At 43.1% G+C, this 24,224-nt stretch overlaps 2 protein-coding genes across 8 annotated transcripts in view; both read right to left on the reverse strand.

The window, feature by feature from the left end:
- The window catches only part of LUC7L2 (LUC7 like 2, pre-mRNA splicing factor), a 58,853-nt gene extending 45,476 nt beyond the window's left edge, over positions 1-13,377 (reverse strand). The window contains exons 1-3 of one of the 7 annotated variants that reach the window (XM_073327289.2): positions 2,674-2,826; positions 1,890-1,960; positions 146-240 (exon numbers count right to left, since the gene is read on the reverse strand). In XM_073327289.2, the coding sequence (XP_073183390.1) occupies positions 146-240; positions 1,890-1,960; positions 2,674-2,714 (207 nt within the window). In that variant the 5' untranslated portion in view covers positions 2,715-2,826. Of the gene's footprint in view, positions 1-145; positions 241-663; positions 738-967; positions 989-1,889; positions 1,961-2,673; positions 2,829-13,022 lie in introns of those variants that run through there. The other 6 variants (XM_073327290.2, XM_078851101.1, XM_073327291.2 and 3 more) reach the window with 6 other exon arrangements.
- A 9,344-nt stretch (positions 13,378-22,721) lies between these two features.
- On the reverse strand, positions 22,722-23,937 carry FMC1 (formation of mitochondrial complex V assembly factor 1). The gene is made up of 2 exons (XM_073327296.1): positions 23,624-23,937; positions 22,722-23,033 (listed from the first exon to the last, which is right to left on the reverse strand). The coding sequence occupies exons 1-2, from the start codon at positions 23,759-23,761 to the stop codon at positions 22,830-22,832; spliced, it is 342 nt and encodes a 113-aa protein (XP_073183397.1). The 5' UTR covers positions 23,762-23,937; the 3' UTR covers positions 22,722-22,829.
- Positions 23,938-24,224: the final 287 nt, after the last annotated feature.

Below are 24,224 nucleotides of genomic sequence, written 5' to 3' on the forward strand. Positions count from 1 at the left end.
AAAACTAAGGCGGACATTTTAAAAAAACAGTCAAGTTAACTTAAATGTCAAAAAGAGGTATGTTGCTGGCATAATTAAGATTGAAACAGAAGAACGGATTTCTGTTATTGTTTCTGTAATCAAAATACAAGATTAAATTACATACAGTTCCAGAGAGGACATCATGAGGGCAGCAGTTTAGGAGGTGGCTCTTGCACACTCGGTCATCACTGAATTTGATTCGCTGACGAGTAGTGTCCCCTGAAATATAGAAATGAAGACACTCCAGGTTACACAAATGGAGAAGCCAGCCTGCTTTTGCAAGTTTTACGTTCAAAGTGTTAACAATTCCTTTACCCCAAAATGAACAAAGAAACCCTACTGGAAGCTAAAATTTAAAGGATTAAGTACCCTTTAATCCACACCCAAACATTAACTATGCATTAAATTTTTACATACTATATGCTGCTGTTTAAATGTAATTATAAGCTTCCACTTTTTCAAGTGTTTTTAATATATTTTTTCTTGAAAAAAGCAGTGTATTAGGTAAAAACACTTTGCTAAGATAGCATCAATGTAAGATGCTATATAGGTGTCTGTTCCAGATTTTGTGTAAACTACCATAATAGATTTCTACTTGGCAGTTAGCATATAACAGTCTTACAAACATATAATAATACACACTTAGAGCCTCCACTGAGCACCATCTGCCATTTCTTCCATTACTTTCTTCTTGGATGCAAAGCATCCCCTTACTTCTGATGGGGCAGGGTAAATAGAGGGCAAAAGAAGGGATTAAGTGATTAGAAACCTGAAAGAACCAGTCACACAAATAGACATTGCCTATATGTAACATTACTTTTACAGAAGCTTGCAACCCCCATGTCATAGACCCCATCTGCTGCATGTTGCTGAGCTGGAAGCATTTTAATTCTATTTTCATAATGGTGTAGCTCCTGCATCACAGCAGAAGCATCAACCTGCTTACCACACAATGAGGTCCAATTGCAAGTTTAAAAAATCCCATCTGTGAACAAGGTTGGATAGTTCAGTTCCAAATAACCAATTATTGGGGATGTTTTTTATTGCAGGATTTGTTTTCCTTAAAAAGTCAAAATGGAACAGTCACTATTCCATTTCTGGAAGTGAGGTCACTCAAAGATTTTTTTCCTGTAGAGATACAGGAGTTATAAAACATCTCAAAATCTCACAGGGTGTCTATCTACTCATTAAAATACAATAACCTCCTAACATCACTATTAAATGAAAACCTACTGGTGAATTACTGAAGCAAGGATAGCTGTTGGAGAAAAAGTACAATGAGTTCAGTTTGCAACTTTTTCCCATCCCATTACCAAAGTACTTTAAAGAGGGTGGATATATTTGCAGTTATGAATGTAGTCACTTCTCCATTCTAATAAACCTGAAACATCTCAGAATTTTAAATCTATGAAATGGTTCAACAAGCCCAATCCATTTGTTAGCTATACAATAAAATGGTCATGCCCTTCATTCTATTATGTAATCTCATTTTTAAATATCACTGCTATGCATAGGAAACTAAAACGTAACATTTTCAGATGGGCTGAACTTCATTCAAGTTGTTAAACAACTGAAAATTTCCAGAACAAGACACACTTAATTTGCCTGTAGGATGCAACACAATCTTAAAACCAGTAATTCACAGGCTAGAACAGCTTCGGAGCAGTTCAACAATAGGTTTTCTAGAGGCTAAGTCTTCAGTTTTAATAGGTTATTTGTAAAACTAAAAATTTAGAATAATCCCTTATTCAATCACGCCTGCTACTGCAGTAAAAGGCTTTTTTGGGGGTCCATTTTTTTTTTAAAAAACACATAACTGCGTTTGTTCCACATTCATTAACACATCTGAAAAGTTAGTGATAACTCACGGCTCGGCGAATGCGGGGCCTTTCTGACACTCCCTTGCAGATTGAAGTAGGCAGGCAAAGATACATTGAACCTTTATAAATAAAACAAGGGGCCAGATTGTTCAGTTTGTATAGAATAGTCTCTGCCAGCAATTTCAACACAGCATCTAGAAATACATGTTGACTGTAAAGATTCTTGTACATAACAAATGAACAAAACCAACTGGAGTGTTTAAAAAAAAAAAAAAGATAGCTGATGGCCTACTAGAACTACAGAGAGGGATACTGAGACTGGGGAGTAGCTAATGGACTTATGTTCCTCAGGCCTAGGGAGATAGGAGTGTTTTTAGAGATGTCACTAAGCTCCAGAGGGAGCATTCTTTGTACCTTTCCAACAATCAACCACTAATTGTACAGCAGCAATGTACTCAGTCTCTCTTGCCTTTCCATTTACTTAGCATGTGAGATTTAGGATGAAGGGATGGGATAATACAGAGAAAACAGAGGTACACCTCTACCCCGATATAACGCGACCCGATATAACACAAATTCGGATATAACGCGGTAAAGCAGCGCTCCTGGGGGGCGGGGCTGCACGCTCCGCTGGATCAAAGCAGGTTCGATATAACACGGTTTCACCTAAGATTCACGGTAAGAATTTTTGGCTTCCAAGGACAGCGTTATATCGGGGTAGAAGTGTAGCTACAAAAATGAACGCATGAGTGACAACAGCTTTAAGAAACTGTTCCACATTTACATTCTAGTCACTATTTATGGATTCTGTATTATGTCTTCACTCTAGTACCTAAATGTTTCCTGGGTAAGTTGGATCCACATATATAGCATTCTGTTCTTCTCTTTTCTCTGGTTATAAAAGACTGGTTTAATATATATTTGGATTTTTTTTAATCAACTCTGCTGTTATCATAGAAAAGCTTTCTCAAAGAGAAGGCTCTTGCAACATACCCTAAAAGGTGGTTAAGTTCTGAGTTAGTTCATCTGAGAGCTCATTCCACAGCTAGATCCCCTTGAATACTCTGTCTCAAGCGTTTTGTGAATTGGTGCTTTCCGAAAACTGCACAGATATCTTCACACATCATAGAAGAAGATGCAGTCACAGCAGTCTACTCCTAACCAATTGATGACCTTCTGCTATGAGAAGGTGAGGGCTCATTTTGTATGTGCCTTTGCTGGATAAGGTGTGTGAGAGGGGAGAAAGACAAGAAACCACCAAATGCCTGGGGCTCAGTCTGCTACAAAGGGAGAAACGTTGTGAGAATTATTTTTGTAATGCAATAGCAGATGTTCCTTCCCAAAGCTTTCCAATAACCAAGTGATTTGGGTGTGAATAAGCCAAGGTTCACAAGAGTTCTACTAATCAAAATGAATGTTCCTCTTGGTTTGATTGGATTTAATTAAGCAGCCACAGCATTCACTTTAATATGTTACCATATGAAAACAGTCACTAAACAAACCTATGAAATATTTATGAATATAACCTTGTGTTTTCACAAGGGAAAAAAAAATCTAAATGCAAGTAGTAATAATTTTAAAGTGTTTTAAAATTATTCTAACTGATTAAATACAATTAAACCCCTTCGTAAGCTGTAGCCTAGCTTTTTGATTGCACCACACTGCCTTTTTTTTTTTTTAACCTTGATTCCATTGTGTTTCACATTTTTCTGAGACAAAATAACTCAGTTAAGTAACTAGTTTTTTGTAATTAGACATATGTATTGAGGCTAAGCTTACTGGAGACCACCAAAGCCTTATTTTTTTTTGTTACTATTCTAATAAATTAGTCTTTTAAAATATTTGACTATTTTTGATATTGGTCAATTGACAAGTCAGATACTGTCAATTATTTTTGGTCTAGTCAAATGACCAACCAACCCTATTCTTAACCTTGCTCCTGCAGAGTATTACATGGTTGGTCTTCAGGGCTTATACTTATTAAAAATGTAACGTTAATGTATTAATGTGTTACAGCAATCAGCATCTATTCTATTATGACCCATTTCAGTGCTCTCAATTGGATTTTATTTATTTATGTTGATTGACAGTGGATTTATATGGAAACTCAAAAGGATTGATTTAATTCACCTAAAGAAACAGCAGCTTCAGTTTTATACAAATATCTGACCCAAACCATATTTCTGTGATGTATTACACTAGGGGCGAGTGGGAGAAGAACTTTAAATGGGAATGAAGCTATTCAGGAAAAAAGCCAATTCTCAAGGATGCTTCTATGCTTATCCATCTCATTTCCTGAGATGCATGCACACAACACCCCTCTTAGTATTAATACACACATCAAGAGGAGACCAGACCCCAAACAATGGTAGTAATAATGCAACAGTCGTTTTAGGAAATTGTTTTGCTACATTAAATAAAAAAAAGTTGACTAAAAAGCAACAAAAGTCAACAGCTAAGACCAATTATACTGCTGAGCTTTAAATAAAATTTAAGGGCTAAGAGCACACTTAGTACCTGTAAAAAGAAAAGGAGTACTAGTGGCACCTTAGAGACTAACCAATTTATTTGAGCATAAGCTTTTGTGAGCTACAGCTCACTTCATCGGATGAAGCTCACGAAAGCTTATGCTCAAATAAATTGGTTAGTCTCTAAGGTGCCACTAGTACTCCTTTTCTTTTTGCGAATACAGACTAACACGGCTGCTACTCTGAAACCTGTCCTTAGTACCTGTAAGCTCTCAAGATCGATCCTCATAAGTACAAGTCATTTTAAACACCCTCCAAAAATCAAACTTTGCTGTGAACATCCACTATTTTCCTTCAGTTCATGCTTGAAGGAATTTACAGTACATTTTGACTGCTGATTTTGGCAAGGAGTTTGTATATTTCAACCATCTTTTGCAATAACTAACTACAGACTAGTTTCATTTCAATCCATTTCTTGTTCACAATATTGTAACATACTATGAACAGCAATTTATTCCTTCCATTTTAGAATCACACATTCTAGCAGGAATTATCATTTAGTGCTAAACCTTAAACTCTAATACCAAGGCACAAGTGCAATGCAACCAAACACAATGGCGATGTCTCTTTGCATTTGGAGAGCAGGATCAAGCGCTTAGTTTTTTCTGTATTAAGCTATATTTACCAAGACAAATTAGGTTTTTTCCTCACAGCTTACACACTAAAAGTTGACATCTGTTTAATACCTACCACGCTGTCTTTACCATAATATATTAATAGGAATAATATATTCTAAGTACAGTATCCCTCATACTTTACACTGCTCCCTGAGAATATAAAATTGACAGCTATACGCCACAGTCACGAACAGTTCACTTAAAATTTACTTCTGAACATGCAACGTATCAAGAAGGAACATTATTCCCAAGCCTGTCCCAAGAGGCAAGAAGCTACCAATTTATTTTTATAGAGATGTTGTTCCAACAGGATCTTAAATCCTAGGTCTCAACTCTGCAGCCTGCGACTGGCAGAGAGAATTTCTTGAACATTTTTTAGGTTTGTTTATTTAAAGGGCAGCAGCAGCGGGGCTGATCACAAGTCAGCAGCTCACTCCCCGAATGGCAGATGGATGCCAGTCACTGAGCATGGATCACTGCCCTGGGAACCTTCCCATCAGTTCCCAATTACGAAGGAGGTAAACGTCCCAAAAGAAACAAGCCACCTGATGTTAAAAATCTGCATCAAGAAGTGAAATAAAATTAAGCTGCAAAAAACAAAGATCACTTCAATAAAAAACCCTCCAAACTCTGAGGGAGCAGTGGGCAGGTGAGAAGAATCCTGTTGGAATTACAGCTTCAGAAAAGAATTGCATGTCAGGAATGATTTCTTCTCTAAAGATACCATCCAACAAGATTCTCATTCCTGGAGAGTAAAAAGTACATGGGAGGTCCCAAAAGAGAGCAAGGCTGCAACACACAACACTAAGTCCAAAACTAATAATGTTACCAGGCAGGTTTATAAAAACAAAATTAAACACATAAGGGAGGGGTTAAATACCTTCTACCATCAAACAAAACACAGACAGCATTAAAAAAAGTATAAAAACCTCAAGATCAGCCAACTCAGATACAGGATATCCTAAGATAAAACAAACTTTTCAGGACAGAAGAGTTTGCTATTCCCTACTCTGTAAACAAATTCTGTAGTGCAAAGAAACCAAAACATAATTCCCTCTTTATAGATGAATTTAAGGAGTAATGTTTTGCAAACATGTGGAGAAAGAACGATGAAGATGTCTGTGAGCCAAGTATCTGAGAGAGGCAGAGGAGACAAACTTGCCTTGGATTCGGTGAGGTTTGACATGACTATCTAGTTCACACCAGCCACGTCACAGCAACACAAAACAGATCCAGCCACTTTGACATGGTCTTCATAAAAATTACTGAATCAATTCTAAACAAAACATTTCCAAAGTTGCTGGAGTTTGCAAGGACTTTAGTCCCTCTCAAGGAAAATTTACAAGAACATTTTAATCATCAAATATATGGAGAAGGGCTTCCCCAGGATGGTTTGCATGGACTTGGCAGTTACCTGTATACAATGTTAGAGACCCCCTATGACACTTGTTTTCTCTGGGATTTCAGGGTCCACTGAGGTTGTCACATGTGGAGATGCACCATGGGTACTACAAAGCAACGGCCACAACTGTGTATCTAGGTACTTATTTGACCACTCTGTTCACAGTAGCAACTAAGAACATGGGCTCACAGGCTCTGTGAGGAAGTACTAGATTTCTTGCAGCGTCTCTTCCTGACAAGGTGCATGAACATATTCTCAGTGGGGTAGGGACAGAGAAGCCATCAGGCTAGTTTTTTCTGAAAACCTGAACTTGTAGCTCCATTAAACAACTCTCAGAATGCATGTGTTCAAGGTGACCATGAAACTGCCTTGGAAAGCACCAATTTTCTTGTAGCCCCAAGTGCAAGAGATACCTGAACCTATAGTGTCAAAGCTGGAACTTTTGTGCATTGAGAGAACAAGCCACAATACAAAATATACCCACCTACACTGAGAACTCTGATTGTTCCCAACACAGGGATAAAGAAATGGTTTGAAGCTGGTACTAGAGACCTCATGGTAGCCTCACAGAAGATCTGCAGTGATCTCGCTGGTTTGGCAAACATGTCATTGGCGAGCTCTTCGAGTCTGAGAATGACTGTCTTCCATAAAATGATTGCCAGTTATCACTAGCGGATCTGCAAGTGGCTAATGAGACCAATCCAGGATCCACAGATCTTGTCACAACTGGGGCAGACATTTCCCAACGGAAAGGGTAGATCTGGACTGTTGAGTTGGGCTGCAGTGGATTCTTTCCTCCTTTCCTGTTTCTCCATTTCCTGTTCTCAGTTAGATTTCAAAATACTGGGGTCGTTGCCACAAGGTCCTTTTCCACTTTGGTCAGTCCTGGGAAACCCAAGCCCTTGAGTTTATGTCAATACTGCACTTCTTCATGTTGGCTTTGAAGGTGTCTTTGAAAAACTTTCTTTGTCCAGCCCTCGTCTGTTGGCCACGGCTCAGTTGTGAGAACATTAGCTGCTTTGGGAGTTGATTTTCTGGCATTTGAAGCCAATGGAGTTGGTGATGGATGATCAAAGCCTCAATGCTGGAGGTCAAAGCTTCAATGCTGGAAGTTTTGGCTTGGGACAGAACACGGACCTAGATGTGTCAGTCATCCGACTTGATTCAGAAGATCTTGCGGAGGCACCATTGATGGTATCGTTCAAGAACCTTGAGGCGTCCACTTTACATGGCTAAGGTTTCAGCACCATACAAGAGAGCTGGGATAAAAAAAGCCTGGAACATGAGAAGCTTGGTTTGATTCTTGATCTTTGAAGACACATTTTCTCAAGCATCTGAAAGCTGTACTAGAGCATGAAAGGCAGTGTTGAATTTCCTTGTCAATGTCAAAGCTTTCTGTGACAGACAGCTACCAAGGTAAAGGGAGTGCTTGACATTCTCCTGGGTCTCTTCATTGATCTGAATTATGGGAGCAGGATCCTGGTGATGCAGAGCCTGTTGAAGGAGTACTTTTATTTTGGCGTTGCATGTGAGGCCGAGTTGGTTTTAGGCCTCAGATTTTTTTAAGATAGTCTTCTGAGTGGGCACACAGGGCCCATTCATCTGCATATTGGAGTTCAATGAATGATTTAGTGAGAATGTGTGTCTTGGATCAGAGGTGATTGAGGCCGAAGAGCTTGCTGTCCATTCTGTATTGGATGTCAAATCCAATCATATAATGGATCACTGAATCACTAACTCCATCTCAAGAACATGAACACAGATGGAGTTTGAGGCTTCTTGACTGAAGTCTGGAATCTGAGATTTTGTCAGCAATGTGTCAGAGAGCTATTGATTTTCTTCTAATACTTCATGAGTTGACTGGAGCTCAGTATCACTGACTTTAAAAGCTGAGACTTCCAGTGTATGACAGAGACAAGACTTGTTAGGGCACTTGTATTCCAAGGTGATGGCGTGGGACACTTCAATGACTAGGCTGCTTCACTGAGCTGACCACAGAAGTGCTACATTTGAGCCAAAAGGACTGGCACAGACACAAAGTCAAATGACTCAGATGTCTTGGCCAACTGAGGCTTCTGCCTTGAAGATTTATCCTTTGAAGCATTCTGGCGCAGACTCATGTCAGATGTACATGAATTTCTGGAGTTGCCGGGAGGATGCATTTGAGACATTCTTCATGTTTTCTTAGAGCCCAAGGTGACATCTGCCAATATATCTGGCACTCCTTAACATTGTGGTTGACTCTATGCGTAGACAATGTAACAAATATGCTCATTTGTCACTAATAGTCCTGTTGCAAGGATGTGGTTTGAAGGTTGTGAGTGGTCTTCCTGGCTCCCTATGTCCTTCAGAAAAAAAAAAAAAATACACCTCCAAGAGATATTAGGTTCAAATGATGCAGAAGAGCACTGCAGATGCATCACAAATGCCAGCACCAGGGTGGTAAAGACAGGTTCCCAATTCCAAGAAAACCACTGGCACTGAAACTAAACAACAGGTGCCTAAAATATGAGACACGTGCAAAGCTGCTTCAGAGGTTTTGAAGTGCAAATAGACAAATAGGCAAAGACCACGGGTAAGCATTGATTGAAGAGTTGAAACAGCTGGTGCAAAAGGCAAAATTTAAGAGATTTGGACCAGAGTGGAAGCCAAAGACTTCACTATGAAATTATATTTTGTGTGTTTCCAGGAGTCAGGGGAAAGAGCTGGAGCAATGACTGGAGAGGTCCTTTGCAGACCACAGTTAAGGAATTGAACTGAAGGCTCCAAAGGCAGTGGTTAAACTAAACAGGATGGCATACATAGAAGTGCTGGCCTGTTCTCCACCCCACCAATCATGTATATATGGACTAAATGGATTTAAGAAGTCCTGAGAGTCTCATGATGAGGTGGTTAAATCCTAACACGTTATGTTTAGAGAAGGTTTTGTTTTCCAGACAATTCCACATTTAGTCTGTACTCTGCTTCCACTTAGATTCCAGTTCTTATAAATGCTCGTGATCTAAAACTACACAAGTAACCTATACAGCTGTAAAGGTTACTCTAGTCAACTCATTTTAATAGTTTCTTCTATATAACTTAATTTTTTTTAATCCCTAATTTTCCTCATATAAACCTCATCAACAGACTACTCAACTTTGACTTTACAGCATTTGTCAGGTTATTTGCATACAAGATAAATGCCATATCCTGAACTATATGACTACAACTTGCTACGTCACTTCACCTTAGAAAGAAGTCGGACTCCATTTGCTCGATACTTTATACAGAGTGTTTACATGGTCACAATCACATATGTAAAATGCTGAAAATAATTAAAAACTTAAATATGTACTTCCTTAAGTACTAAATTAAGTAATTTCAACAAACATGTTCTGTGGGATGGTAATGACAGATCAATAAGAGATTGGAAGACAAGTTTCTACCTTGTCTTAATATTGAACTATTTAACATTTAAATAAAATGTTACTGCCTACTAAGTAAATACTAGAGTTCTGTTAGTAAGCAGTAGTAAAGCAAAATGAAAACTAGTCTTAACATCTTGACACTGAGCATACATGGTCACTGCCAATTTTAGTTAAAGGTCTTTATTTTCAAATATATTTCAGTTTAAAAATAGCAAATAGGGCTTACTGTCAGGACAAAGTTACTACCTAACAGTAGTAGGAGTTTGACACTAATTCTTGTTAAAAGAATTTAAAAGAAAATGTGTCTATCGAATGTACAAAAAAAAAGTTAATTTAATAAGCTCAGGGCTAAGTGTTATCAACTTGAGGGCCTCTCCCACTCTCCCTTTTACTAGCAAGTTTTGAAGTACTTGAGTTAGAACTGGATGCTGATCCTCTCATCCCAATTACAGTTTTTAGATTAAAAACAGCATATGCAAAGGAAAAAAAGGCATGCAAGTAAATTAACGGATTACTGTTACAAAACAGTGATACATATTTCCAGCGCTAAAAAAAGAAAATAAGAAACAGAATTTTCAAAGTTGCCATAACACACATACCACTAAATTCAGGAAGAGACTGTTTTACTTAATACTATGCAAAAATATATTTCCTTAATTTACTATGCTAAGAGATATGCTTGATATACCCTCATCTTCCCCCAGTAGGTTATATATATTACACACATATAACCTCTGCCTTCTCTCTAAATTAGGACTACTTAATCTAAGGGATGGTGTCCCTAGCCTCAGTTTGCTAGAAACTGGGAATGGACAACAGTGGATGGATCCCTCAATGATTACTGTTCTGTTCATTCCCCTCGGGGACATCTGGCATTGGCCACTGTCAGAAGACAGAATACTGGGCTAGATGAACCTTTGGTCTGACCCAGTATGGCAATTCTTATGTTCTAAGCTTCCATTTTTTAAATAGGGAAGTTTCTAGTCCTTAATGTTGCAAATACACTTCCATATATGAACCCAATGTAAATGATGGAACATACCATCTGCACAAATCTACATATAGTTCCAGTACTTCTGCAGCTGGTCATAGTTTGCTAAGCAGCAGCAACGCTGTGTTCATTTTCACTGCTGCTACTCATAACCCCGTGAACTTCAATGAAACTGTCAATGACCACATCAATTTTATGCTGCTGACCGTTGGGAAAGCTCAGGAGGAGAGGCAACACTGCAATTATTCAATACCTCATCTTTATCTTTTGTATCTAAATTTGAGCCAATCGGAGTCTGATATATTTTTCAAGCCCTAGTTATTAGCGTTTACTGTTATCTCTTATAAGTATTCAGCATTTCAACAATGGTTCCTAAGTTTCAATTGCAGGATTTTTGTTACTGAATTTTCAGAACCAAAACTGAGTTTGCAGGGCGGGCAGTTACATCAAAAAAATCACCCATTTACTTGTAAACTGAGAAAATCTGATCTGCAAGTTACTGAGGCATAGATTCACAGATTCTGAAGCCAGAAGGGATCACTGTGATCATTACATTTGACTCCTGTATAACACAAGTCATAGAACCTCCTGAAATAATTCCTAGAGCAGATCATTCACAAAAACATCCAATCTTGATTAAAAAAAAAAAATCACTGATGGAAAATCCCCACCAGGAGCCTTGGTAAACTGTTCCAGTGATTAATTACTCACAATTACAAATTTACACCTTATTTTCTGTCTGAATGTGGCAGTCAAAATAAATCTATAAGGTTCAAAAGGAACAATAAAAAGGGCAACATTTTCAAATTTAAGTACCTAAAGTTAGGCACCTACATCTGCAGCTTTCATTAACTTCAGCAGCTCTGAAAATAAGACCACTTATTTAGTTGCCTATATTTAAAGCATCTTCATTTGTAAGTCTTGATATAGTTGTATTAAATGACTTAATTTTCCAAACCTCCAGAGCAGAGTTTCACTCTAGTCACCACTACAGAACTTGAACTGTTTTTTTAAATTATGGCATGCTCTACTACCAATCCACTTTCCACTTTTTTTTCCCCCAAACAGCATTCATGAGAAATTCTTAAAAGCTGAGCCCCTATGCAATCATTTCTCAATCTTATTCAATATACCCTTGCCAGAAAGAGTCTGGGAAAACAGGTAAGATTTGCCAATGTAGCCTGAAGGTCAAGCTCATGCTCTGTCTGATACATTCTCAACAGTATTGCATATAACATTTAAAATATCTAAACTATGTCTCAATGACAGTGCTATATTCTGTCAGCTTGTTATTAATAATTTCTTTTAATAAAAGGAAAACTGAATAGCAAGAATGTCAAACGGTATCACTGGAAAGGTCCTTCTATGGTCTAGTCTATCGCCTGTAGAATCAGCCTGCATACATTAATCTTCCCTTTTACCTACTTTCTGAACAACTCTAATGGCGATGCCTCAGCCCCACTGGAGTAAATTTTATTAACTTGATTCTCACTTTCAAAAGTGATCATCATTCCCGCCTGTTGATTGAAATGATGGTTTGGGTCAGACTTCCCTCGGACAGACTATTTCACCTCCCGCCATGGCTCTGCACCTGACGACCTGAAAGGCTGATTTCTCCTGTCCGAACAAAGCGAACTGCCATGTCTCAGAACAACGAGCTACGAGGAAGGCTTTACAAGGGTTTATCTGTGACTTGGGGGGACGGGGGGTGTCCTCTGCCGGGCGCGCGGGCCGGCTCGGAGGACGGCCTGCTCCCCGAACCCTGGCTGGTCGCGGACTCTGCCGGCTCGGAGGACAGGCCTGCGCCGACCAGCAAGGGGAAGGATGGATTTTTCCACCCCCTGACCGGAGAGCCCGCGGCTGTGGGGCTCGAGCTGGGGCGCGCGGGGCCGCGGGCAATGGGGGTTTCGTTACAGACTCGCAGCCCGGTTCTTGCGGCGGCGGAAGCGGCGCCGAGACCGCGGCGAGCTGCGGGAAGAGCTCGCCACAGCCGCTAGGGGCCCGCAATAGGGCCAGCCCCGCCCGCGCCCCTCACACAGCGCGTAACCGCCTCCGGCCGGCCCCGTGCGCCGCCGATGACCTTTAACCCCTTAGCCCCGCCCCGAGCGGCAGGGGGAGCTGGCGCTCGTCCTGCCAATCATCGCTACCAGCCTAGCTCGCTTGCTGTTCCCAACCGTTGCCCCTGGCTGTGACCGCAGGGGGCAGCAGCCCCGCCCCCCGGCCGGGTGGCACTTACCGTCCCGGGACGTGCCCATGAGTTGGTCCAGCATGGCGCGCATCTGGGCCTGCGCCGACATCCTGAGCGCGCGAGGCCCGGCCGAGCCGGCGGAGTCTGTGTGAGCTCCGCCGACAGCGGCCTACAGCGCTTCGGGCCCGATGCTGCGCTCGCTCCCCCTTACGGGTCCGGGCGGAGCCTCTCTCCGCCGCCGGTGGGGGCTACGATGGCGCCTCCGCCTCGCGTTCGCGGTTCGGGCCGAAGGGCAAAGCGGGAAACTGCTTCGCGCTGCTCTCGGTCTCGCGACTTCGCTTCCCCCGCGCGCGACCCTTCACGCTTGCTACACGCGCGCGCGCCAGGGGTAACGGAAAGCCGCGCGACGCGCGCGCGCACTCTCTCCACTCCCGCCCCTTTCGACGTCAGCGCTATCAGGTTGAGCACCCCCTGATTGGGCCAGGAGACCTATATCTGTCTGTGACACAAGCAGCTCCGCGTTTCCTGATTGGATTCTAGAACCTTTCGTCCGGCTGGGCTAGCGCGCGTGCTGATTGGACACGGGGCTCTCGCTCTCTTTCTGTGTGACGTCCTCTCCAACCACCTCCCTCGAGTTGGGCGAACCCAATCGTTGCGTTTCCCCATTCGATAAATGCTGAAGAACCTGCCCCCCCCCCTTCCCCCAAGACTAGTACAATCCGCGTTCTGCCTGAGGAGGCTGGAGGGGCCGCGCGGTCCCCGCTGTGGCCTGGCTGAGTCGCTGGCACACGCCTAGTGTAATCTGAGCGAAACCGAAAAAATAGTCCGTTGGCAACATCTGGACGGGCAAAATCTCTTCCTGTGTTGGGAACAGCTCGGTCTCAACAGACGGTGGAAAGTTACGGTGGACTTTCTTGCCGAGTAGTTTAGTAGAACTGAGCCTGGTGGTGGTTTTTGGTTCGCCGTCAGTTTCTGAAAGTATTCCTAATATGCAGATGTTTGTTGTATAAGGACTTCAGTGAAAGGAAACGCTTTGGTTGCTAATGAACGTGTTGAATAAAATATAATCAAACGGATGCATTTTGGTATCCGGTTAAAGACATTAATTTCAAATCTAAATCTACAAAATGATAATTAAACCATTCCTGACATCTAAATACTACATAATGTAATAGAAATGTTTCTGTCCATATTTTTGAAGCTTTTTCCATGCTACTAATGTTATTGTATATTCTGCCATCACTACATTGGCAAGTGACCTATCAAGCCCACAATAATACAAATACTGGAAAAAAATCAATTTACTTTCTCTGCACGTGGAGGCTTCTTGGGTTCTCAGATTTGGGTTCTCTAACTGTTGATATCTGAGGCTGCACTGCAGTACCAATTATTCAGTGATGTTCCTGCACTGAATATCTTCCCCAAGTCTGTTGATGTTATCATATGCCAAAGGTGTGGGGAGGAAGGGCAGAATGATGGGTGGTATTGCCACACCTGACTCATCCTCATTAATCAGCTTCTGTAGACAGGAGCCTGTGTCCATTTCATTTCATTCCACTGACTGTATGATATACCTGTTGGCTGAGTATCTTAATCAACTCCATGTTGCCTGTGAGGGATGTGATGTTATTTACATGATCTGTGACCGTATAAATCATTGTTGCAACCAGGGTCCTATGGTTGCACCGGGTCTTGTGCAGAGGAAGGCAAGTAGGGTGTCTGTGAAAAGGTTGTAGTTTGCTGGTTATGATTATGCTGTCTGTGTGTATCATTTTTTTTATTTGAAGTTATGAATATTGGGTACGTACTTGTATCTCAATGTGTTTGTTTGATTCTAAGTAGCCTCAGTGAAGCATTTGATCACCTTTTTGAGAAAGGACTATTCTCGGTAAGTGCCCAATCAAGAAACACTTAACTGACAATGGACTTCGGGAGACGCCAATCCACATCTGAGCTTTCCTGGGAACGTTCACACTAACATGTAAACAATGGCTTCGGCCTGCAAAAAGCTGAATCATTCATAGACATGTGACTTGCCCAGGTGGCTACAAACTCCATCTTGTTGCTGTGACTTTGCACAGACGAACAAAGGGGTTTCCGCCCACAAGAGAGAGAATAATAAAGGCCCTGGAAGCCCCTGCATTTTGCCTTCAGCTGGTTCAAGAGATGGCCTATCCACCCTAAAGAGATGCCTGAAAGAAACTGGAACAAAGGACAGTAACTACAGGGGTGTGAGTGATTGCTGGACCCAGAGTAGGAAAGAGTCCAGTCTGTGGAAGAAGCTTATTGGAACATTTCTGGTGTGAGATTTTATCTGCAATCAGTTTCTTAATGTATTAGGCTTAGACTTGCATGTTTTGTTTCATTTTGCTTGGTAACTTACTTTGTTCTGTCTGTTATTACTTGGAACCACTTAAATCCTACTTTTTATACTTAATAAAATCACTTTTTGCTTATTAGTTAACCCAGAGTAAGTAATTAATACCTGGGGGAGCAAACAGCTGTGCATATCTCTCTATCAGTGTTATAGAGGGCGGACAATTTATGAGTTTACCCTGTATAAGCTTTATACAGAGTACAATGGATTTATTTGCGGTTTAGGCTCCCAGAAAGACTGAATACTGGGAGCTGGGAAAGTCTCTGTTAGCTAACTATGAAGCCCTTAAGCTAAGTGGATCTCCATTTCAGTGAACTGCAAGGGGGCATGGCCCAACCTCTGAGTCTGTGCTGAAGCTGACTGGAGTGTCTTAATCAGCAAGACGGGAGTGGAGGGAAGCCTTCTCTGGCAGGGAGATTTGTTCTCAGTACATCTAGTGACAGTCTTGGAGTTTCTGTGACCGAACACCTCACAATGGCGTAGTCAGCAGGCTCTGTGCGCAGCTGATTGCTTTGAGACACTGGTAGTGATTTTAAGTGAGTTTTGAGTGTGGTCGCTGGAGAACAGACAAAGTGGTTACTGGTTATTTTTTGTTTGCTTATTGCAGGTAAGGGAAATAAAGGCAGGAAAATCAGCAAAATAGGTCAGAGTAAAGCTCAGAAGAAGCTAAAACTGCACAGGTTACAAATTGCTAAGAAGGAAAGAGAGAGCCAGCAAGCCCTGGACTTAAAAAACAAAGAACTTGAGGCCCAGAAACAGGCTAAAATTAAAGCACAAAAGGCTGCCCTGGAAAAAAAATAAGGTTGCCCACCAGCAAACCCTGGACTTAAAAGACAAAGAAATTGAGACCCACAGACAAGCACAAATTGAAACCCAAAAGCATTACCTGGCTGTAATGAAGTGGAAGAGGTGCTCAGAGACATGTATCCTGAAGGTGGAAGTTGGAGTCCTGGTGACTGCTGAAGTGGGAACAGCCCCCAAGGACTCTATAGCTGGAAGCAAGCCCAACCTAAGTGAAAGGGGGGGCGGGATTTTGCTGGCCAGTGAAGGGTCTGTCATAGCTGTGAGCTGGATCAGGATCCCCTTCCCTTTTGGGGGACACTGGAGTGTCTTCCCCAGAGGGGAGCCGAAAGAGGAATTTTAGGTATATTGCCTCTGCCATGGACTGCCAAGTCTCTGGCAGTAAATTCAGGAGGAGGGTGTGACGTTGCAATCTATATGATTTTATGAAAATATGCTAATAAGTGTGAATATAATGTAACTGGAATATGCTTCATGCAAAATGTCTCTTGTAAGGTATCATTACAAAACTTATAATCTGAGTGTGGTCATCCTATTTGTATAAATGTATCATTCTTGTATCTGAAAGTAGAAATATGAAATATAACTCTGAGGTCCTATTGTAATTATGCAAAGTGTGGGCCATTAATGGTGGTTTGGAATCTAGATGGCGCCCATCAACTAGGACAATTGGTTGTAAATGGCTCTGTTTACTTGCAAGCCTTCCTGTGAGTCAGGCCAGGAATTATGAAGGCTTGGGGTCTCATAGGACATGTGACCATGTCACCTGGTTCTGGAATCCATCTTAAACCTGGTGCTTTTCCATTTAGAAGGATCGGTGGGGACCCAGAGAGACAAAGGATTCCCACCTCATGCCAAAGCTATAAAAGGGGGTGGAACAGAACAAAGGGGGCTGCAGTCATGAGAAATCCCTTAGCTACCACCTGAGCTGGAACAAGGACTATACCGGGGAAAGAATTGGGCCCAAACTAGAAAGGAGTCTAGTCTGTGAAAGAAGCTTATTGGAACATCTCTGAGGGTGAGATTTACTTGCATTCAGTTTCTTAAATGTATTAGGCTTAGACTTGCGTGTTTTGTTTCATTTTGCTTTGTAACTTATTTTGTTCTGTCTGTTATCAGTTGGAACCACTTAAATCCAACTTTTTATACTTAATAAAATCACTTTTGCTTATTAATTGACCCAGAGTAAGTAAGTAATGCTTGGGGGGGCAAACAGCTGTGCATATCTCTCTATCAGTGTCATGGAGGGCAGACAATTTGAGTTTACCCTGTATAAGCTTTATACAGAGTAAAATGGATTTAGTTGGGTGTCTGGGTGCTAGAGACAGGAGCACTTCTTAAGCTGTTTTCAGTTAAGTCTGCAGCTTTGGGGCCCATGGTTCAGACCCTGGGTCTGTGTCAGAGCAGACTGGCGTGTCTGACTCAACAAGACAGGGTTCTGAAGTCCCAAGCTGGCAGGGAAAACAGGCTCAGAGGTAGTCTCAGCACATCAGGTGACCGTCCCAAGCGGGTATCTGTGACCCAACCCCTCACAAGGGATTTCACTGCCCATGGTAATAAGATATGCTTGGCAAGTTTCAGCACACCTACACTAATGCATATATAAAATCTTGTGAAAAGGACTTTATGAATCTTTGAATTTGTGAGGATGATATAGTTTCGTTTGTGTCCCCTGCTAACAACATCTTGAGGAAGTCTGTGAGATTTTGGCGTTAGGGTGTAATCATCATCAGGCCTCTCTGGTGGTGGAGGCTATAGTTGTTCAGTGTTGGATTTCTTCAAATCCAGTCATCTGATCATGGTACATGGCTTCAAGACCTGATCAGGCTCTTCTGAGAAAAGTGGCCTCTGAGCTGAATTCATTCTTAGTCAGGGAGAATCTAATATTTCCTTAGACAGGTTGTTTGGTATCACCACAAGTATGTGATTATCTGATATAATCTCCAGGCTGTTCCTGAAGTCTGCTTCTAATTTTCTCTGAATGGGTCTCTTTGTTTGTGGCTTGATATTTTTTAATATCAAGATAGCTCATATTGGTCACAAATTTCTGTGTGAGATTCACCATTGATACAAAACAAGGCTTTGAAAATAAATCAGCATGGATATAACTGGATAACCTATCATATACTGCTTTTTCTTTCATAGAGTATATGCTATCATCATCATCTTAACGACACCTGTGCTTTTCTGTTGGTCTTGTGTAGGCTCTATAACAAGATCGCAACAGTGTGCCTCTGCTGCTACCAGCTCTCTTGATGTAACAGTCAATATCTTTCTGTCCTTCTATTTTGCTCTTTTCCACACATTCCTGTCTGACCTGAGATCTACTGCTAGACACAGTGGCTCTTCGAACTTGGTCCCTTTCACATACGTGGATACTTTGTTACAGAATACATAGACTTTTTCTATACACTCTGGTGGATGATGAGCCCATTCCCCTTATTGATTTGTACAATTCATGGCCAATTTCTTCACTATAGTTGCAAGGTTCTACTTGTTTTTTCAAGCTGTTGCAAAGTTTTCGTGTGTGAGTGTGATCTTTCTACAATTGAGATGGTATAATGGTCTCCACGCAGGGTCTGGTTGGGAAGCGTGGCCTAGTGGTCATGGCTACAACCCTGGACTGCCAAGGATGTTGTGGGGAGGGGAGCCTGGGCCCTCACACTCCCCCAGGCTCTGACCCAAGGCCCTTTGAGCTACCAGTAACCTGGCAACCAAGACTACTTAAGGCTGTTCTCCCTTGGCCTCTTCCTCTCATCTCTCCCCCTGGGGTCACCTCAGTCCAATGTCTTTGCCTGGTGGGAAAATCCAAAGGAAGCAAGAGGGAGTCACCGCTGTCCAGGGCCACAGGATACTTCCCTCTTTGGTTGTCTCTTCCCTCATGGTGGGCTCCTTTGGGCAGCTGTGTCAGAGCCTTTAGGTTTCGCTCTGCTCACCTTCAGCACTGCTCCCCAACTGAGATAATTCACTGACTTTTAATTCCTCTAGCACGTGGAGCATTTGCTGCAGGTGTGAGAGGCGGGGCTGGCTGAGCCCAAAATGAGCCCTTAAGCCCTTGTTGCTCAGTGTGGCATTTGTACACCCTGTCTCAGATGGTGAAATATGTTAGGTACTTCATTGGTGTCTTTATATTGCATAATGGTAGCACATTTTTGGATCTCTGTGGCTCTTAAAACAGTAGTTCTCAAACGTTTGTACTGGTGACCCCTTTCACATAGCAAGCCTCTGAGTGTGACCCCCCCCCTCCCTTATAAAAAGTGTTTTTAATTTATATATTTAACACCATTATAAATGCTGGAGGCACAGCGGGGTTTGGGGTGGAGGCTGACAGCTCGCAACTCCCAAGGTGGTAACCTCACGACTCCCTGAGGGGCCCCGACCCCCAGTTTGAGAACCCCTGTCTTCAAAGATTGGTCCATGATTCCAGGTCTCTTGGTTTGGTCAGTTCTGTGAAAAGAGCATCTACATCACATATCACTCATGTTTTTAGACCTTTGCTCTGTTCATGGAGCCTTTCTGGGAACTTCTAAATCAGATTCCATTGTTCATTCAGGAACCACAGCTGCATAGCATCAAATCTAAAGCAAACAGAGGAAAAATACATAAAATCAATTTGTAGGTAGTTGTATAAAGTACTGTGATCTAAGAAGTTGAAAAATAATGACTTTAATGCCTGTAGAATCATATGTTCTCACATGAAGCATGGTGTACCTGCCCCCCCTTAGGTGGTTGCCATGGCAATGGGGCATAGTTTTCATTATTTTAATGAAAAAATTACCCAAGATTGAGTGAAGATGTATTCATTTTTAGTCAAAATATGACCCATATCTCTTTTTCACCCAGTGTCTACTCTTACATGCATTGTTTCCTTGGAAACCATACAATTCCATCTTAAAACTGCCACGCATAAAGGTCAACCACCTATTTTTGTAATGTGTATGCATGGACTTTTTTTTGTTGCCTTTTACAGTGTGGTAATATTGGTATAACTTTAATGCCAATAAAGTGTACTTGAAAGGAATTGTGTGGGGTGAGTGCAAATGCATGGTATGTCAAAGCACCTGCAACAATGTATGCCTGAGCAAACACTTTTTTTCTTTCTTCTGAGCTCCTTTGTTTTGATGGAATTGAACATCACCTTAAGGTTCCCCTTTTCATATCAGGGTAAGTTCAGAGAGAGATCATATTAAAATGCAGAATGAAATTATGGCAGTTCAGGTAGAAAGATGACTGTAATAACAGCAGCTCTTCAGAAACCCCTCCCCTAAAAGTGAGGTTCCTGTGGGTGTAACTGGCAAGATCAATGGGTTGGATCTGCTTCCTACATTTTTAGAGCAATGATCTAAGAGCTCTTGGAATTAGCTCAACCCAAAGAGATCTCCAGTATAAAACCAAGATAACTCTGCAATGGTTGGTTTCAGAGTAGCAGCCGTGTTAGTCTGTATTCGCAAAAAGAAAAGGAGTATAAGGTGCCACAAGTACTCCTCAGCAATGGCTATCCATCCAAGCTCACAAACCTCCCAGTTATCCAATCCCTAGAACAATGTTGCCATCTAGTGTCTCCAAAGAGCCCCTGATTTCTGCAAGTCCCAAGAGAGGCAAAGACTCTTCTATCTGTGTCCAGGAACACATTAAAATAGTTTTACACATGGCTAGTATGAACCAAAATGTAAAACAAAAAACAGATTTAACATAATAGATTTGAAGTTCTTGATAAAAGTTTGAGTTGAAAGAGGGAAAAGTATGTTGCGTTGCTCAAAAATAACCAACTTTAACCAAGTTAGGAAGGGAACTCTCCTCTTCTCAGCTGGAGAGAAGGTAATCACTACAACAATGGGGAAGTAAAGCTGGGATTAACGTGTATATATTTGTTTGTATATGGAGGGTTTCAAGAGTTATATGAAAGACCACCCCACCACAGAAGAGGAAAAACTAGGTTGAGAGGTGCTAGAAAGGAAAAAAGTGGTTGGCCCAGGGAGCCAGTGCTTCGTGCTAGTTAGTAGTACTAGGTTTTAACCTCAACACACTTTGCTTTTCTACCACTCTATGAAGCATCCTCAATTTGTCTCAAACTCATTCAGCTAATTTACATTGCTGTTTGGTAATTTTACGTGTCACCAAGCTTTTGAATCTGACAAGGAAGATGCACATAGTACAGCTACCTTTCATCACATTCGCTGGACCCAGAAATGAGGCACACTTAACTGTGGAAATCAATCACATTACTCATTTCAGTTCCCAGCATATATCTGTCTTGGCTTTTAACAGCCTATAGCAGTCCTGATAAAATCCAAATGATTATGCTAGGCAGGGGAAAGCATCTTGAGGAGTTAGTGGAGGTTACATCCACCCCCACTATTTGACTCTAATGACGCTTGAACCCTCCCAAACACTGGAACCTTTAGCGTTGAAGGTTGGGGGGAAGATGGCTAAACTCCAGCTGTTTTCATAGAATCAGAAGCAACCAGGTGTGTTCCTTCCCATGTGTGTTTGGCCTAGAGATTGCAACATTTCCTCATAGATTCAGACCTGGCTGGAGTGATTTGTCATCTCTCAATCAGACTACCACAATAAGCTTGGCATGAGGCTTTACCTTAAATCCATTTGGAAGATGAAACTAGAGCAGAATGCAGCAGCTGACTTTTTAAATAAAATAGCTCTGTGAGTACATTACATCTGTTTTCTGGGATATGCACTGGCTGCCTCTTGGCTTTCAAGTAGTTTGACTTCTCAAACCCTAAATGGCCTGGGACCTTTCTACTTGAGATGCCACCTCTCTTCGTGTGATACTTCTATACTTGAGATCAACAGAGGAGCTGTTGGTAGGGCATTCTCCATGAAGACCCCATGACTTTGGAGTTCATACCCTCTTCCCTTCATTGAAGTAGGCAGTTGGGGATAGAACTTTTTTCGAAGTTGGGTGGATCATGAAAGGTTGAAGACCTTGATTTACTGACTAAGGGGAAAGCATGTTGCTGGGTTTTTCCCCCCCTTTAGTATCCCAGCACGTATGCTAAGCAAAGAATAGTAGCCACATTTACGTTCATAATCCACATACTTACAAGTGTCCCTCAGGCCTCTTTTGTGAAACATTTAAGATATACAACATATTGAAGGCATTAAAGAAAACCCAATTTTATTCTCTGGAGAAATTTAAAAAACCCAGCCACAGTAGAAATTGATGATTTGGTAGGTGGTGCTCTTCTTTTTGAATTACTATTGCAGGGGCTACAGTGGTGGTACGTGCTAGTGAAATCTTTCCAAATAAGCAGAGATTTGAGGTCTTGACCTCTTGTGCTCCTTAGGAATCCTCTGGTATTTTTCTTCCAAGCTGTCTTTGCTCTTAAAAGGGCCAATTACTACATGGAGAACAGCTAGAAAATAACTGTTTGAAGGAAAGTTTCTAGAAGATGAGACAAATCAGCACTCATATCAGGGGAGAGTTTTGCCCTGTTTCCCTGGATATTGTCTGTCATATCAGAAACTAGCATCTGATAAGCAGATTGTGTCTCCTTCAGGTGAGAATCTAAGCCTAAGAATAATAGAAAACCTAAGCAAGGAAACCTAAATGAAGTTTCAATAAACTGTTTTATTTAACAATAAATAGGAATTGTAACAAGCAAATGTCATTTTTAAGTCCTTGTGAGAGGCAAACATTCCAGTGAACTCTTCCCTTCCTATGAATCCCATCCTTTCCCGCCTGGCTGTTGAGGCAGTTTAAGGCCCACGAGGCCAGCAGCTTCCTCAGTGGAGCGCTCTCCTTTGGCGTGGTACTCTTGGTGAAGCGCTAGGTGTTGACGGACACTGCGCAGAAGACAGAGATAAGTAGCAGCCTGGAAATGCAGCTCATGCTGGGCCCTGCAGAGCTTCTCACTGGTGACCTGCAGGCAGGAGGAAGCCAAACAACAGGCTTAGCACATGCCCGACCGGCAGACAAGCGAAAGGGCCCCTGCTGTTCAAGCCCCGCAGTGGCCTTTCTGCCGCCAGCGTCCCCCACCATGGGGAGGGCGTGTATAAAAACGGCCCCCGGGGGCTGGCTGAGCGCCACGTGCTCGCTCCGGTGAGCGCTGCGCAGCCAGCGGCCGGCTCCTGCAGCGGCGGGACTGTTGTGTCCACTCAGCTCCACTCCGGAGGCCAAGTTCTGCCCCGCCCGAGCAGCCGGCTCGAGTAACCGGCAAACCAGGGCCCGGGCTGAGGCCCCCGGGCGAAGAGCGCGGCCCCCCCCCGCCCCCGCGCGAGGCGAAGAACGTGGCAGCGGAGCCCCGGCCAGGTTCCAGCTGCAGGGGGCAGCAGAGAGCAGCGCCCCGCCCTGGCTCGTGGTGTGTGCGGGCGGGGGACGGCCTCGGAGCCCTGCCTGGAGTTTCGCGAAGCTCCCCAGGCCACGCGGGAGGGTCGGAGCCACGGGGGTGTTGCCGGCAGCTTCCTACAGGAGGGGGAGGGGAGGCTCGGCTCGCGGCGTCCCGCCCCGTACCCGGTGGGCGCGGAAGGCCTCCCTGAGGTGCCGATAGGCCGCCGTGTCCCGGTAGGGGCGGCCCGCCTGGGCGCTCACGTAGCGCAGCTCCCGAACGAGGCTCCGCAGGGTACGGACCGGCGAGCCCAGACCCGCCATCTTCTTGATCTTCCCCCTCCGCGCCCGTCTCTCTGTGCCCTCAGCCAATGGGGTGCAGCCGCCTCACCAATCAGCCAATGGGAAGCAGCCATCTGGCGCCGACTCCTCCCCAATTAGGGGAGAGCAATAGAGCGCTAAAAAACTCAAACAAAACCGGGGGCGGGGGCGGCGCAATCGGGCGCTGAATTACCCATCGCGCTCAGGGAGGGCGGCTGGAGAGAGCAGGCGCCGCACGAGCCCGCAAATCGCCCTCAGGAGAGACACCGCCAGGCTGCGCTATAGAGGGCCGAGTTGCATGATGGCGGCCACCAAAAGCGCTGGCAGGGAGGACTATCGAGCCCCGAGGCGGACTTGCAATTGAGGGAGGGAGCTCGGCGAGTCGCGCTAGCTGCGTTGCGGGGCGGCGGTTCTGGCGCGGACTTTGCTTCCAGCCCCAACGACTCTCGTTCCCCGCGGATTTAGT

The sequence above is a fragment of the Lepidochelys kempii genome, chromosome 1 (genome assembly GCF_965140285.1).
Source record: "Lepidochelys kempii isolate rLepKem1 chromosome 1, rLepKem1.hap1, whole genome shotgun sequence".
Lineage (NCBI taxonomy): Eukaryota > Metazoa > Chordata > Testudines > Cheloniidae > Lepidochelys > Lepidochelys kempii.